Raw genomic sequence first — 14,127 nt, 5'->3', positions numbered from 1 at the left:
CCCTGTTTCCAAATTAAAGTCATAGCCCCGGGATCCAGGAGTAGGTCTGCGTTGTGTCTTTTGTGGGGGCACAGTTCAATCCGTAAGGGTCCAGTGGCTTCTGCAATGCTGCTTGCGTCCTGTGCTTCCCACCCATATTCTCCTCCGTGGCTTCCTCCACCAAGGACGAGTCGCTCCCCTCTCCTGCAATGCAGAAAGCGGGGCTGGCTCGGATCGCTTTTCGCCTTCTGCTCTTCCCAAATGATTACAGGCTACTAAGGTGGAATCATGAAACAGAGGCAGGCTTTTTGTCTTTTTTACTCCCAGACAGTAAAAATCATTAAGGCTTGCTCTTAATTAGTTTCATTTCGAAGATTCTAAATATTGATTTAACCTACACTCCTTTGTACTTGCTGCAGTCACTGAATTATGCCTGATATTGATCATGGGATGGAAGCGTTTCCCTCCACCAGGCCCTGGGCCCTAGAAGGCCGTGGTCCCCCAGCAGGTCTGTGGGGCTCAGAAGGCACTGATGGGCTTGGAGGCAAGAAGGCCCTGCCAGGTTGGATAGGGCCTTCCTCTCCCAGAAGGGCTATTCAGCTTAGGTCAGGGGCCAGTTTCTTTCTCTCGGGCTGGCCCACACTCGGGGGAATTTGATCAGCTGGAAACCTCCCATTCTTTTCTGGGCCTGAAGAGAGCTGGGCAGGGGCAGCTGGAGGAGGGTGCTGTGGGATCAGGGTTTAGAGCGAGGGCATTGGCAGCCGCCAGACCTTGTTTGACTCCCAGCTTCACCAGGTGGATGTTCTTGGGCGAGGGACATATCCTCTCACATCTATGAAATGGGGCTAGTAATCCCCTTATCTTGCTGTGGTTTTGAGCATTGAGTGTGAGCACTCATGTCAGAGCCCAGCCCGAGTCCTCAGTCAATGGCTGATAGAGTCCTCCGTCAATGGCTGATAGAGTCCTCAGTCAAAGGCTACCATTATCAACATTGCTGTCCCTCTGGGATAATAAATCTGGATTTGGAAGCACACAGTGTCTTTTAGCTAAAAGCTGTGGCTTTTACTTGCTTGCTATATGATCTTGGGCAAGTCACTTAATATCCTTTCCATTAAAGTGGGAGTGATGACATCTATGACCTTGCCAGTCTATTGTGAGACTCACACAGGGTCATGGAAGTGGAAGAATTTAAACTGCGAGGTGTGAGTGGTCATAAGGAGTATTGTTGTTGATGGCTACGGGAGGCACTTCCTTCCATGCCCTCTGTCTGCGAACCGTGTCCCTTCTGGCTCCAGCCTGCTATTCCGATCTCTTCACACCACCTGCACTCTTGGAAACTAAGGGGGACCACTCAGTTCTTGAAGTTCTCTTCATCATTTTTGTCCCAGGACCTTTGTTCCTGGTGTCCCCAGTATGTAAAGAATATCTTTCCTCATCTGTGCATCTGTTAACCTGTTGATTTAGACATTTCCCTGGGAGGTTTGTTTTTAAAAAAAACAAAAAACAAAAAAAAACAACTTTATACGTTTCATACCTTCAAATCTACCCATTTTTTGTGCATAATTGAATGACTTTGGGAAATTTCCTCTGAATTTTTGCCCGTGTCCCTCGTGAGGCAGAATTGTGTTTTCTCCTCTGGACCATGTCCCTGTTGCCCTTGGTAGGTACTTCTGTGACAGCTCTTATCACGCTTTAGTAGAGTGGGGTGTTTTCTAATCTGTGATCACACCTGCCCTCCCCATGACCTTGTACCCCTAGCTGGCCATGGTGCTATCATGCAGTCGCGACTCTATTAATGCCCACTGGGTAGAGAGTTTCCTTGTGGCCAGAACAGAGGTGCAAGGGGTCTGGAATACTCAACCCTTACCTGTCAGCATGATACCCGTCAGCTCATCATATCCAGAGTTTTAATTAAGCATTCCTAGCTGGCACTGTTCTTGTTTACAGAATTCTAGGCTCAGCTGGGTGGGGGCGCTTAGAGATTATCCAGCCCAGCAGTTCTCCAACATGGAGCCCATTGGAGGCACCTGGAGGGTTTGCTCAAACACAAGTAAAACTAGGCCCCACCCTCCAATCCTGCAGGTCTGTGGTGGGCTTGAGAATCTGCACGGCTAACAACTTTCCAGGTGATGCCGATGGTGCCGGTCCAGGGACCCCAGCTTTAGAAGCACTCTGTAACCCAGCCCCCAGTTCACAGGTGAGGGGCCCGAGGTCTGGAGCAGTAAGAGGACGCATCCCCAGGTCGGTCCAGGCCAGGCTGCGAACCCAGTCTTGTCCCGCCCCGGGCTCTGACCTCTGCTCCCGCCCTGACTGCAGAGAAGTGGACGCAGGCACAGGTCACACGGGGCCTCTGACAAAGGCTCTCTGTGGGCCGACTCCGGTTGGGGCAGGACGAGGGGCTGCTGACTGAGCGGGAAAGCAGGGGACGGGGAGGGCCCCGGGAGGGGGCAGGCCCAGGCTGGGCAGGGCGGGCCTGAAGGAGGCCACGCCGACAGGCTGCGCTCACTGCAGTCGGTTGCAGGGGGCCCACCGTGGGGCTCAGCTGCAGCCATCTGTCTTGCAGGCCTGTCCGAGACAGCTGACAGGGAGGGGAGGCGGTGAGCCCCACCGGGGCCGAGGCTCCTTCCGACACGCCATTTATCTCGGAGCTTCATCTGGCAAACCTGCTGATGAAACGAGTCTCCTTTTCTCTCCGCCTCATCAATTTCCATTCTGATTTCATTTTCTTTTTCCGTTAGAAGAGCTTTGGCCTTTCTCCTTGTGTAACTGGTCTGTTCCCCGTTGGCTCTCCATCTTTCTCCTCAGCCCCGAGCCCACCCCCCAGGCACCCCTCACGGTGCACCCCCACTGTGCACGCCTTCTCTCCCCCTTAGTTCTTAGCACACGAGTCACAGAGTTGCCCTCGAGAGGCTCACAGTCTGACACAGGAGCTGAGCACCGTACTGGATGTGGGTTCCTCGATGAGAAAAAGAGCAAGGGATTAATTAGCTGGGGGTGGGGGTGGTAATGGAAGACTTCAGAGAAGGACAGTGTGAACTGAGACCCCAGAGAGTTCCCAAGGTACACGAGCGGCGAGAGGGACTTCTGGGCGAGGCCCCAGCATGTGCAGAACAGGGGGCAGGAAAGAGCATTGCTTGCCTCTCTCTGAAGCCTCCCCCTCCTTCCGCCTGCACCTGGCTCCCAGGGACCCACTGCATCTTAAGGGCTGCTGAAATGCTGCCCAGGGGCAATTACAGGGAGGGAGCGGGAGAGGCTGAAGGTCAGCGCTTGGCCTTGGCTGCCCCTTGGGCTGGCGGCCAGTGCAGAATGTCTGTGAGCTGCAGTCACGCTGAGACATTTGCAGCGCAGCTAGCAAGGGCCTCTCGACCCTTCCAAGGAGCACCTGGGCAATGGAGGAGCTGCTCACCCCAGCCGAGAAGAGTGAGCTGTTTGTTGGGTGAGGGTGTCAGACATTGGTGATCTATAAGTGGACTGAGTTCCAGAGCCTTCTAGAGCCATGAAGACTAGAAATAGAACCCTGATTGGAAGCCGCAGGGAGTGCTTAGAGTTGACCCAGGAGAGGGCAGCTCCACCAAGAAGGAGTGTCAGCCTGAGATGGAAGAGCTCCTGGGAAGGGCTGCTTGCACTAGGGAGCACACAACCATGGGCAAGCCGTCTGGGGCGGGCCTGGTACGTGGGGGGCCTGGAAGCTGGAGACTGTGGCACAGACAAACCCAGGGAGATGGAAGTGGAAGAGGGCTCCACTGAATGCTGGGCACATGGCAGGCATCACCTCTTTCAAATTTCCCCCATGAGGGAGGTCTCTCCCCAGTTACCGAGGAGGAGCCTGAGTAGGGATACTTAAGGTCACCAGGATTCAGGTGCAGACTGACTCCAAAGCCCTCTTTTGAATGGCTGACCTAATCTAAGGTCCCTGAGAGTCCAAGGCCAGTCCAGAGACCTGGAGATGCAGATATTTCTTTCTGGAAACAAATCCCTTCCCTCCCAAGTCAGGAAAAGGTTTTTACTGGAAAAGTGATCCTCTCACTGCAAAGTGGAAGAGAGGCCAAGGGTGGGCAGGAGGACCTCATCCTTCTCCCGAGAGATGCCCCCCCATTTTCATCCCTGCTCTCCTCCAGTCTCCCCAGCATCTTCCACGCTTGGAACAGCTTCTGGCACCAGAATCATGGAAGCAGAAAGGGGTGGTGTGTGAGGTGCAGCCGGGTTCCACTCGGGCTCTTCCACATCCGAGCTGTGGGACCTGGGTCTGATCCCTGGGCTCCACTGAGTTGAGGTTTCTCTTCTAAAAAGTACCCACTTACAGGGATGTTGGAAGGGTGGGATGAGGTATCTAATGGGCCAACAAATAGTAATCCGGCATACACAAACCACTCAGGAATGTTGTATCTTCCCTCTGACACTGATTTATATCATCCTTCCTGTGGCGTCAACGAGAGTTGAAGGGACTCACCTCAGTCAGAGAGGCCCTGCAGACTCATCATTTCCAAGCTTTTATAGCTGTGACTCAAGGGCAAAAATGTATGATTTTGCATACAAATGTATGATTTCTGACTGTGTGCAAGTGTGTGTGCGTGTATAAAACAGAAAGAAAAACGTTTCTTAAAACATTGCTTCCTCTAGCTACGTACCACGCACTCTATTGTCTATTTCATTTTTTTAATGCACATTGTTATCCACTTTAGATTGTTTTCAGGACCCACTAATGGGTTGCCGCTCATAGTTGATGGCTGTAAACACCTCCCACCCTCTACACTGCCCTAGGTTCTGAGAAGATGAAAATCAGTACCAAACCATCCCTTCCTCCAGGAACTGGCATCCTGGTTGAGAAAACAGGCTACTGAACGGCGGTAAGACAGATGCTGTTACAGTGGAGGTTTGTTCTGGGCTCCAGGGGCTGCAGTGGGCATGACCACCTTCCTCGGAGGGACTCTGGGAACATGTCACAAGGAAGTGGCATTTGGGATGGGATTTTATGACTGGAGAGGAGTTTGTCAGTTGAAGCTGGGGAGAGGTTTTGCCGGTTGAGTGTGAGGCCTGAGGAAGGGAAGGAAATAGCAGGTCTAATTTGGGGGGAGCATGAGGTGTTTGGAAACAAGAGGGTCACTCAGGGCTGAGAAGGAGACACCAAAAGAGTCAAGACAAGTGATGAGAAGGGAATGTAAGCATGTCCACTGTGGCGGGCACGTGTGAAGCGGGAGAGGGTCGAGGTGGCGGAGGTTTCCAGTCCTGGAGACTGGTGGGTGCCTGAGCAGGTTTGGTGGGAGGTGTTGGGCTTGGGGCCCGTTGAGTGCGAGGAGCCTCTGAAATGGGTAGGTGGAGGGGCCCGGGGCAGCGACAGGGGGTCTGGTCTGGGTCTCTCCTCTCTGGCCACTCCCCCGCTTGTCCCCTTGCCTGGTGCCACAGACTCTGTCATCAGAATATCTATAGGTCTGGCAGCAGAAGGGGGCTAGCAGTGCTGCCCCAAGAGGAGGCCAAGACCCAGCAGGGCTTTGGGGAAGGGCTGCCAGGGATGTGTGGGGCCAGGAGGTCATCTTGCCTTTGCCTCGAGGCAGCATAGCACTGATGGGTTCAGGTCATAGGGTCCCAACCCGAGAGGGGACTCTAAGATGTAAACTGTAGATCAAGAAAGAGAAATAGAGGAATCTCCCTTCTTGGAGATCACTGATTAAGAATGAGACCCTGAGAAGCTATAGTCACTGTGAAGCAGGAGGGTGAATTAAGTGAATTTCAAGTCTGAGGTTCTGGAGTTCCCTAGAGCCAGAGTCAACTATTTCCAGAGCCGTGGTTTTGAGTTGTGATGGGGAAGGAAGGGGAATTCTGTGCTTAAAAGATGAAGTTGACTGATGGTGACAAAGTCAGGTGGGACAACGGCTACTCCAAGTGGGAGCTGGACATTGACTGGGAAGCGTCACACAGGAACCTCAGGAGGGCTTGGAAGTATTTGTTTCTTGTTCGGGGGTGGTTATATTGGTATCTACTAATGTCGAAATCCATCAAGCTGCACACTTGGGATTTGTGCCATTTATGTGCTCTCTTATTATACCTGGATAAGAGAAAGGAAAAGTTTACTACAAAAGGTAAGAGTTGAGAAGTAGGAGCTAAGATGGGAGGAGGGGGCCGTGAGGGCCACGAACAGGCATGTCCCAGACCTTGATCCGGGCTCCTCACAGCAGCTCTGTGAGAGGGTCTCATCCTCACCTCCCTGCTCGGGTCACTGACTTTGCCCAAGGTTGCACAGTGAGTGACAGAGCCAAACTCAAACCTGAGCGCAGAGGCCGGCTTCCTTCTGCTTCACCGCTCCTCCTTTGCATAAGTTATTTATGGAATTCAGACTCTGGAAGACTAGATAAACGCTGAGGCCTCCTGCAGCCCTGAGGTCCTGGTTGTCTGTGATTAAATGGGGGGCGGGAGCGAAGGCCATGCTCCCCTCCCAGGGGGAGCTCTCAGGGGCCAGGTGTACAGATGGAGCACTGGCCCCCCGCCCCTCATGTCCCCCCACCCAGAGCTTATCTGCTGGTGAGGAGGCCGGAGTTTATCAGCGCTACACTCAATTATGCTGCCCATCTGTCTCCGCAGCTCAGGGGGCCCTGGCACTGAAGCTGCAGTGAAGGCCAGGCCATCAATCACTGCCTGCTGCTCCTCCCTCCTGAGAGCTCCCAGCTCAGGGGGGCTGGGCTGCAAGGGGGGGTGCGGGGGGTGGGGGACAGAGCCGCTCTGCACCCACGGCCATCTGGAGGAGCGGCGCTGTCTGCTGGCAGGAGCCCCTGGCTGTGCTGAGCCAGAGAAACAGGAGAAGGTCCGCTCTGCCTCTGACGCCAGCTTCTCCAGAATTCTTCATTCGGTGCTTTGCCAAGGATCGGGGTTCAGTGGGAAGTGTGTGGAGTCCATTCCATACTTTCTGCTAGGTCCAGAGCAGCTGCCTGGAAGAGGGGGTCCGTCAGGGCTCACAGAGCCAGCTTTTCCAAAAGAAGCTTTGCTCCTCTCTTCTCTTGGGCTTGACCCCCCACGTCCCCCTCACTGAAGGCCCAGGCTGCAGCAGTCTGCGCACAGCAGCCTCCAGCCCCCAGTCCAGAGGCAGCCTGAGGTCTGTGCCACCACACAGAGGAGCAGGGGCTTCTCTGTGTGTCCCTAGAGGAGTCCCTGTAGCTAGGAAGCAAGGCATGGTGCCCGAGGATCCCCTTAGGTCGCCGTCAGGGAGGATGGGCAGAGGGTCAGGTCATCCCTGAGGGGCTGGCCACTGAGGCAGGCTTGCTGGACCGCCAGGCCTGCGTTCTGCTCCTGTCCAGCTGGCATCGTTCTGCCAGGCAGTGAGCCGTGGGCCAGGGATGCAGGTTATGGAGTCAGACACCTGGGTCTGAATTCTGACCCCACCACGTCAGAAGCCATGTAACCTCCAGCATGTCACTTAACCTCTAGGTGCCTCAGTTGCTTCTGCTGCAAAGACTAAATAATCTCTTCCTTCTCTGCCTCCACACAGGATTGATAGAATTACATACTTCGCTCTTTGTATCCACTCACCAGCACCCTCTGCACACTCAGTCCCACACTTGGCACCATGGGGACACAAAAACATGCATAACACGGCCCCTGCCACCAAGAGCTTGAAATCCAGCTCTTGGGGAAAGCATACACGTGATAATCTGAACTCTTGCTCACCCGGGGAGATTACAGATAAAAGACAATTAGCTTTCTCTGCAGCTCCCGGCAGAAACTGCTAATCAAGCCTGCATGAGTGGGCCATGTGCAAGACAGCCTTAAGTGGTGATGGCAGGTGAGTGGGCAGCCCTGAGTTCTATCCTGGAAGGGGCTGTGAGCTCAGCAGCGATGGGGAGGACTTGTCTTTGCCAAGCATCGGGGCCAGAGGTGCATGTGAACGTGAGGCATCTGGCCGCTGCCCCTCTCTTGATGCCGGCTCACCCCCCAGCCCAGCCACAGGGGCAAGGAAGGGGGTGAGCCTGGGGTGGAGGGAAAGGCATGTTTCTGAACATTTTAAATGAGCTTTTAAGTGGCTTCACACTGTTGTGCATCAGCAGAAAGAGGCGCCAGGACAGAGGTGCTGGAGGAGGAGCCTGGGACTCGGTCAGGGCCTCAGGGCCCTCTCCACCCACTGCAGCTCTCTCTTCCCTCAAGAGCTGTCTTGGGCTCTCCTAATCATTTTGCATTTTTGGTCCTGCCAGAGTGGCACTCTTAAAGGTATAGCATTTAGTTCTGCCCCCAGCTCCCCATTCCACCTGGGGATGACACCAGGCCCACAATGGGCAAGCTTCATAGGGACTGGTTAAGTCCTAGGACCCAACTTCTATCCCCTCTAAGAAGTCCTGGAGCTGGGGTGCCTCCCCATCCTGGGGGATGCAGAGAACTAAGACTTACTGAGCTCTGTGTGCACCGCACCCAGCTCCTTCAATCCTAATGACGAGCTCATTCTACACTAAGGAACAGATGCTCAGAGAAGTCAACAGCTTTTCCCAAAGTGCTCTGGTAGGAAGTGGTAAGTAACAGTAAGATCTGTTTGCTGGTAGGTAGTGCTCTCTTGGAGAAGGCAGTGGCACCCCACTCCAGGACTCTTGCCTGGAAAATCCCCTGGATGGAGGAGCCTGGTAGGCTGCAGTCCATGGGGGCTCTAGAGTCGGACATGACTGAGCAACTTCACTTTTACTTTTCACCTTCATGCATTGGAGAAGGAAATGACAACCCACTCCAGTGTTCTTGCCTGGAGAATCCCAGGGACAGGGAAGCCTGGTGGGCTGCCGTCTGTGGGGTCACACAGAGTTGGACACGACTGAAGCGACTTAGCAGCAGCAGCAGTGCTCTCTCAAGTCAGGCCTGGGCAAGAAGCAGAGGCCTCTGGTGTGCCTGTGCGGCACAATCAGTCCTAGCCCCACGACAGGAACAGCCCCGCTTCCTCTGCACCCACACAGCACACTGCAGAGTCCTCACCCCTCTTCCTGACCTCCACTCGCCGGCCTGGGCGGCTGAGTTCCCCTGGCTCCCCTCTGCACGTGGATGGAGGGGTGCATGCTTTTGTGCACGTGTGTTTGTTTGCCCTGAGTTTTACGTGTCAGTGTACACACACACCCCCCACGCAAAACCTCTGTGCATTTTAAGTCATGCTGTTTTCCCACCTTCAGAAATAGCTGCAGAGGAAGGTGGGAAGTAGTCATATGTAAACAGGCATGCCGCGCCCCTGCTCAGAGGAGGCCTCCAACTGCTCCCCTCCCAGCCCCAGCATCCTGGAAGTGGGAGGAGGAAGGCAAAGAGTGCCTCTGGCCAACTGAGAGGCACCTGCCTGGAAGGTGATGGGAGACACAGCTCCCAGCTTCCCATAGCTCCCTGGCAAGTAGTCATCTCCTCGGGGGACACAAATGGGCACCCAGCCTGCTGCTGCAGCAGCCAGGGCAGCTCAGGGTGTCCAGGATTGGGTCGGGCCAGATGTGGGGCAGAGAAGGACAGTGTAAGAGGCACACCCTCTGGATTCCTGGCTCTTCCCACTTGGCAGCTGTGTGGCTTGAGCCAAACTCTTTAACCATCTCTGAACCTCAGTTTCTTCATCTGGAAACTGGAAGTATTAATGCATATCTTATAGACTCTTTATGATGGTGAAGTGAGATAAGGCATGCACAGTCTTGGGGTCTGGCAGATTGCAGGTGTTTAGTAACCGTGTGCTCCCCTGACGCCTGCAGCTGGAAAACTACCCAGTCAGACCTCCACTCGGGAGTTAGATGAGTCCTCTAGTTCCCCATCTTGGTTCTAGGCCAAGGCTGGACTTGCATCAAGGGTGATGCAGCCGGGCCCTGGGTTCCGGAGAATCTACACTGGATTGTCCATACCTGCAAAGGAGGAACAGCAGTGGCTGGGGTTCTAGATGGGGGTAGGGGTAAGGACCCAGCTTCCTGGGGAAAGGAGCCCGGGGGCTACAGAGACTGATTTATATAATAAACCCTCCCTGGGCCCCTGCTCTGGGCTGTAAGCATGATGATGAGTGAGACAGGTCCCCAGCTGGAGAGACATTTCCACACGGTGTGGTCAGGGCTGTGATGGAAGAAAGCAGAGGGCACTGGAAGGGCAAGAGCCAGGCCCTTAGCCTTCCAGGTGTGCAGAGGGTGAGAAGCAGCTTCCTGTAGGTGGTGACTGGCCTTTGGTTGAGTTTTCAAGAACAAGTGGAAGTTGTCTGGGAGACCGTGAGGAGGAGACAGGTGAATGTCAAGGATAACTTTGGCCCAGAATATTGGCTGCAGTGAATCAGTATGGTGGCCATAGCTAGGAGAATGTGCAGAGGCCAAATCACCTAAGGTCTTACCTGCAGGACTGAAGAGTTCAGACCCAGGCTTAAACCCACCTCCTCCTCCTAGCAGCTTGGCCAGGCTGCTGGGGAAGGGAAAACCTCTACCTCCAGGTAGGGAAGTTGGCAAAAAACAAAGCCGGCCTCCATCCCAGGAGAGCCTAAGCAGACCCCAGACGACCACCCCACTGCCCTAGCTGGTCTGGGCACAGGGTTGGGGCCCACTGCCTTTCAACTTTCAAAGTCTTAGGAGCTTACCCTGGAATTGGCTCTGCGACCCTCTACCCACACTGTTCAGAGAGATGTCTGAAAACTATCACTTTATTTCCATTTACTCGGTGAGCCGGGGAGGGAGTGAGGAGAGAAGAGAGGCAGGCTGGAAAATCTACTTCTCGTCTCTCTGGGTTCAGAAGGACTCTGAAGATGACAGCAATTCCAGCCACCCCCTCTCCTCCACACACACACACCTTCCCCAAGTTATCCCGGAAGCTTCCAAGGCTCAATCTCTTGCTCCTTCCCTGAAGACTCCCAGTCCCTCCCCCAGCAGATGGGAGAAAAGGACAACAAAGCAGAAGTGTTGTAAGATGGAACTCAGGAGCCCTGGCTCGTCTTGTCCTTTGGCCTCTTGAGTCTAGCCGGGGAGACGCGGGAGGAGGGGGTAGATTCGGATCCTTTGAACCCTCCTTAACTCTGTGTCCTCCCCTTCCAGGCTGCCCTGACGAGTGAGCAGACCCGGCACCTGTAGACCAGGATGGAGCGCTGTTCCCAGGAGGGCAGGAAATGGTGCCTTCCCGTCCCCGCATAGAATGACTGCCCTGGGAGGGTGGTTCCCTGGGTCCTGGCCGGGCTGCTGAACCGCCAAGAGCACTGGGACGCCAGACTCTTCTTGTGGATGGTCCCCTGCCCTGCAGCTCCACCATGAGGCTCCTCGTGGCCCCCCTTTTGCTAGCGTGGGTGGCTGGTGCCACTGCAACTGTGCCTGTGGTAGCTTGGCACGTGCCCTGCCCCCCTGGGTGTGCCTGCCAGATCCGGCCCTGGTATACCCCCCGATCGTCCTACCGCGAGGCCACCACCGTGGACTGCAATGACCTATTCCTGACGGCTGTCCCCCCAGCACTGCCTGCAGGCACGCAGACCCTGCTTCTGCAGAGCAACAGCATCGTCCGCGTGGACCAGGGTGAACTGGGCTACCTGGCCAATCTCACGGAGCTGGACCTGTCCCAGAACAGCTTTTCAGACCCCCGAGACTGTGATCTCCGTGCCCTGCCCCAGCTGCTGAGCCTGCACCTGGAGGAGAACCAGCTGACCCGGCTGGAGGACCACAGCTTCGCGGGGCTGGCCAGCCTGCAGGAACTCTATCTCAACCACAACCAGCTCTACCGCATCGCCCCCAGGGCCTTCGCAGGGCTCAGCAACCTCCTACGGCTACACCTCAACTCCAACCTGCTGCGGGCCGTGGACAGCCGCTGGTTCGAGATGCTGCCCAGCCTGGAGATCCTCATGATCGGCGGCAACAAGGTGGATGCCATCTTGGACATGAACTTCCGGCCCCTGGCCAACCTGCGCAGCCTGGTGCTGGCGGGCATGAACCTGCGGGAGATCTCTGACTATGCCCTGGAGGGGCTGCAAAGCCTAGAGAGCCTCTCCTTCTATGACAACCGGCTGGCCCGTGTGCCCCGGCGGGCGCTGGAGCAGGTGCCGGGGCTCAAGTTCCTAGACCTGAACAAGAACCCACTCCAGCGGGTGGGGCCCGGGGACTTTGCCAACATGCTGCACCTCAAGGAGCTGGGGCTGAACAACATGGAGGAGCTAGTCTCTATCGACAAATTTGCCCTGGTCAACCTGCCCGAGCTGACCAAGCTGGACATCACCAACAACCCTCGGCTCTCGTTCATCCACCCCCGAGCCTTCCGCCACCTGCCCCAGATGGAGACCCTCATGCTCAACAACAATGCTCTCAGTGCCTTGCACCAGCAGACCGTGGAGTCCCTGCCCAACCTGCAGGAGGTGGGTCTCCATGGCAACCCCATCCGCTGTGACTGTGTCATCCGCTGGGCTAACGCCACCAGCACCCGCGTCCGCTTCATCGAGCCCCAGTCCACACTGTGTGCCGAGCCCCCGGACCTTCAGCGCCTCCCAGTGCGGGAGGTGGCCTTCCGGGAGATGACGGACCACTGTCTGCCCCTCATCTCCCCCCGCAGCTTCCCCCCGCGCCTCCAGGTGGCCAGCGGAGGCAGCCTGCTTCTGCACTGCCGGGCGCTGGCCGAGCCCGAGCCCGAGATCTACTGGGTGACTCCCGCGGGGGTGAGGCTGACGGCCGCCTGGGCGGGCCGCAAGCACCGGGTGTACCCCGAGGGCACGCTGGAGCTGCGGAGGGTGACAGCGCGAGAAGCAGGGCTGTACACCTGTGTGGCCCAGAACCTGGTCGGGGCCGACACGAAGACGGTCAGCGTGGTGGTCGGCCGGGCCCCCCTGCAACACGGCAGAATCAAGGGGTGGGGGCTGGAGCTCCGGGTTCAGGAGACCCACCCTTACCACATCCTGCTGTCTTGGGTCTCCCCACCCAACACAGTCTCCACCAACCTCACCTGGGCCAGCGCCTCCACCCTCCAGGGCCACAGGGCCACCGCTCTGGCCCGCCTGCCACGGGGCACCCACAGCTACAATATCACGCGCCTCCTTCAGGCCACGAAGTACTGGGCCTGTCTGCAGGTGGCCTTCGCAGACGCCCACACCCAGTTGGCCTGTGTGTGGGCCAGGACTACAGAGGCCGCCTCTTGCCGCAGAGGCTTAGGGGACCGGCCCGGGCTCATAGCCATCCTGGCTCTCGCTGTCCTCCTGCTGGCAGCTGGGCTGGCAGCCCACCTTGGCGCCGGCCAGCCCAGGCAAGGCGTGGGCGGGCGGCCTCTGCTCCCAGTCTGGGCTTTCTGGGGCTGGAGCACCCCTTCCGCCCGGGTGGTGTCGGCACCCCTCGTCCTGCGCTGGAATCCAGGGAGGAAGTGGCCCAGGTCCTCCGAAGGGGAGACTCGGTCCCTGCCATCGTCACAGAATTCCTGAAGCTCAGCCTGTTCTCGGCAGTAGAGAAATAACTCGGACTGCTTTTTACCAAAAGGGAAGCAATCTGGGCCAGACGCCCTGCCAGGAAATTGACCTGGACCCACGTGCTTGAGGCCTGGCAGCTGAAACGAGAACCAGCTTCGAGCCCCAGGGGGTGCCCCTGCAGCCTCCAGGAACCGCCCTTACCTTCTGGGGGCACCTCTGCTGCCGTTCTGAGGAGCAGCTCCAAGGAGCAAGAAGGACTCTGGCCAGAGCCGCCCCCCTCCCCAGTCGGCTCTGCGCCCGGAGAGCCCTGGGCCTCTGCCTGGGTGTCCCCTGCCTGCGTCCCCAGGCCCCCGGCCTGCAGGAGGCACCCCTCCTCTTCCCTGTCTCTGTGCAGTCTCAGTTGCTTGCCCCTTCCCCCACCCTGGGCAAGGGCTGAAGGCTTCTCCTCCCCACCTCGGGGGGAGCTGCGCCCCACGTGGGCCCCCCAGGCCTCGCTGGATTGAAAGGACGTGTGGAAGAGCGATGCCCAGGAACGGCTCTGCCCGGCAGCTGGCTTGCACTGACAGTGACTTTCTGTAGGCAATTTTGTATCTTCGTGGAGAAATGTGTCACTTCCCCTCAACTCAGTTTTGCTCCTGTTTTGTAAAAAATAAAAATAAATAAGAATAACAATAATAAGGGGAGGGGAAGGGAACAAAAGAGAAGCGATCATTCAAATACTGAGTGTAACTACAGAACTCTCAGTTCTGAGTCCCTTTGGAGCCTGAGGGTGACAGGAGGGCTGGGGGGGATGAGGGAGTCCGGGGAGCTTGGAGCTAGAGGCGCGG

At 56.6% G+C, this 14,127-nt stretch overlaps 1 protein-coding gene across 1 annotated transcript in view; it reads left to right on the top strand.

Annotated features, from left to right (window-relative positions):
- The window catches only part of LRRN2 (leucine rich repeat neuronal 2), a 63,851-nt gene extending 49,949 nt beyond the window's left edge, over window positions 1-13,902 (top strand). The window contains exons 3-4 of the mRNA XM_052653938.1: window positions 4,741-4,826; window positions 10,968-13,902. Of these exons, the coding sequence (XP_052509898.1) occupies window positions 11,177-13,315 (2,139 nt within the window). The 5' untranslated portion in view covers window positions 4,741-4,826; window positions 10,968-11,176 and the 3' untranslated portion in view covers window positions 13,316-13,902. The remainder of the gene's footprint in view (window positions 1-4,740; window positions 4,827-10,967) is intronic.
- Window positions 13,903-14,127: the final 225 nt, after the last annotated feature.

Source organism: Budorcas taxicolor, chromosome 16, assembly GCF_023091745.1.
Source record: "Budorcas taxicolor isolate Tak-1 chromosome 16, Takin1.1, whole genome shotgun sequence".
NCBI lineage: Eukaryota > Metazoa > Chordata > Mammalia > Artiodactyla > Bovidae > Budorcas > Budorcas taxicolor.
Note: the sequence above shows the minus strand (reverse complement) of the source record. Positions and strands in the feature narration are given on the sequence as shown.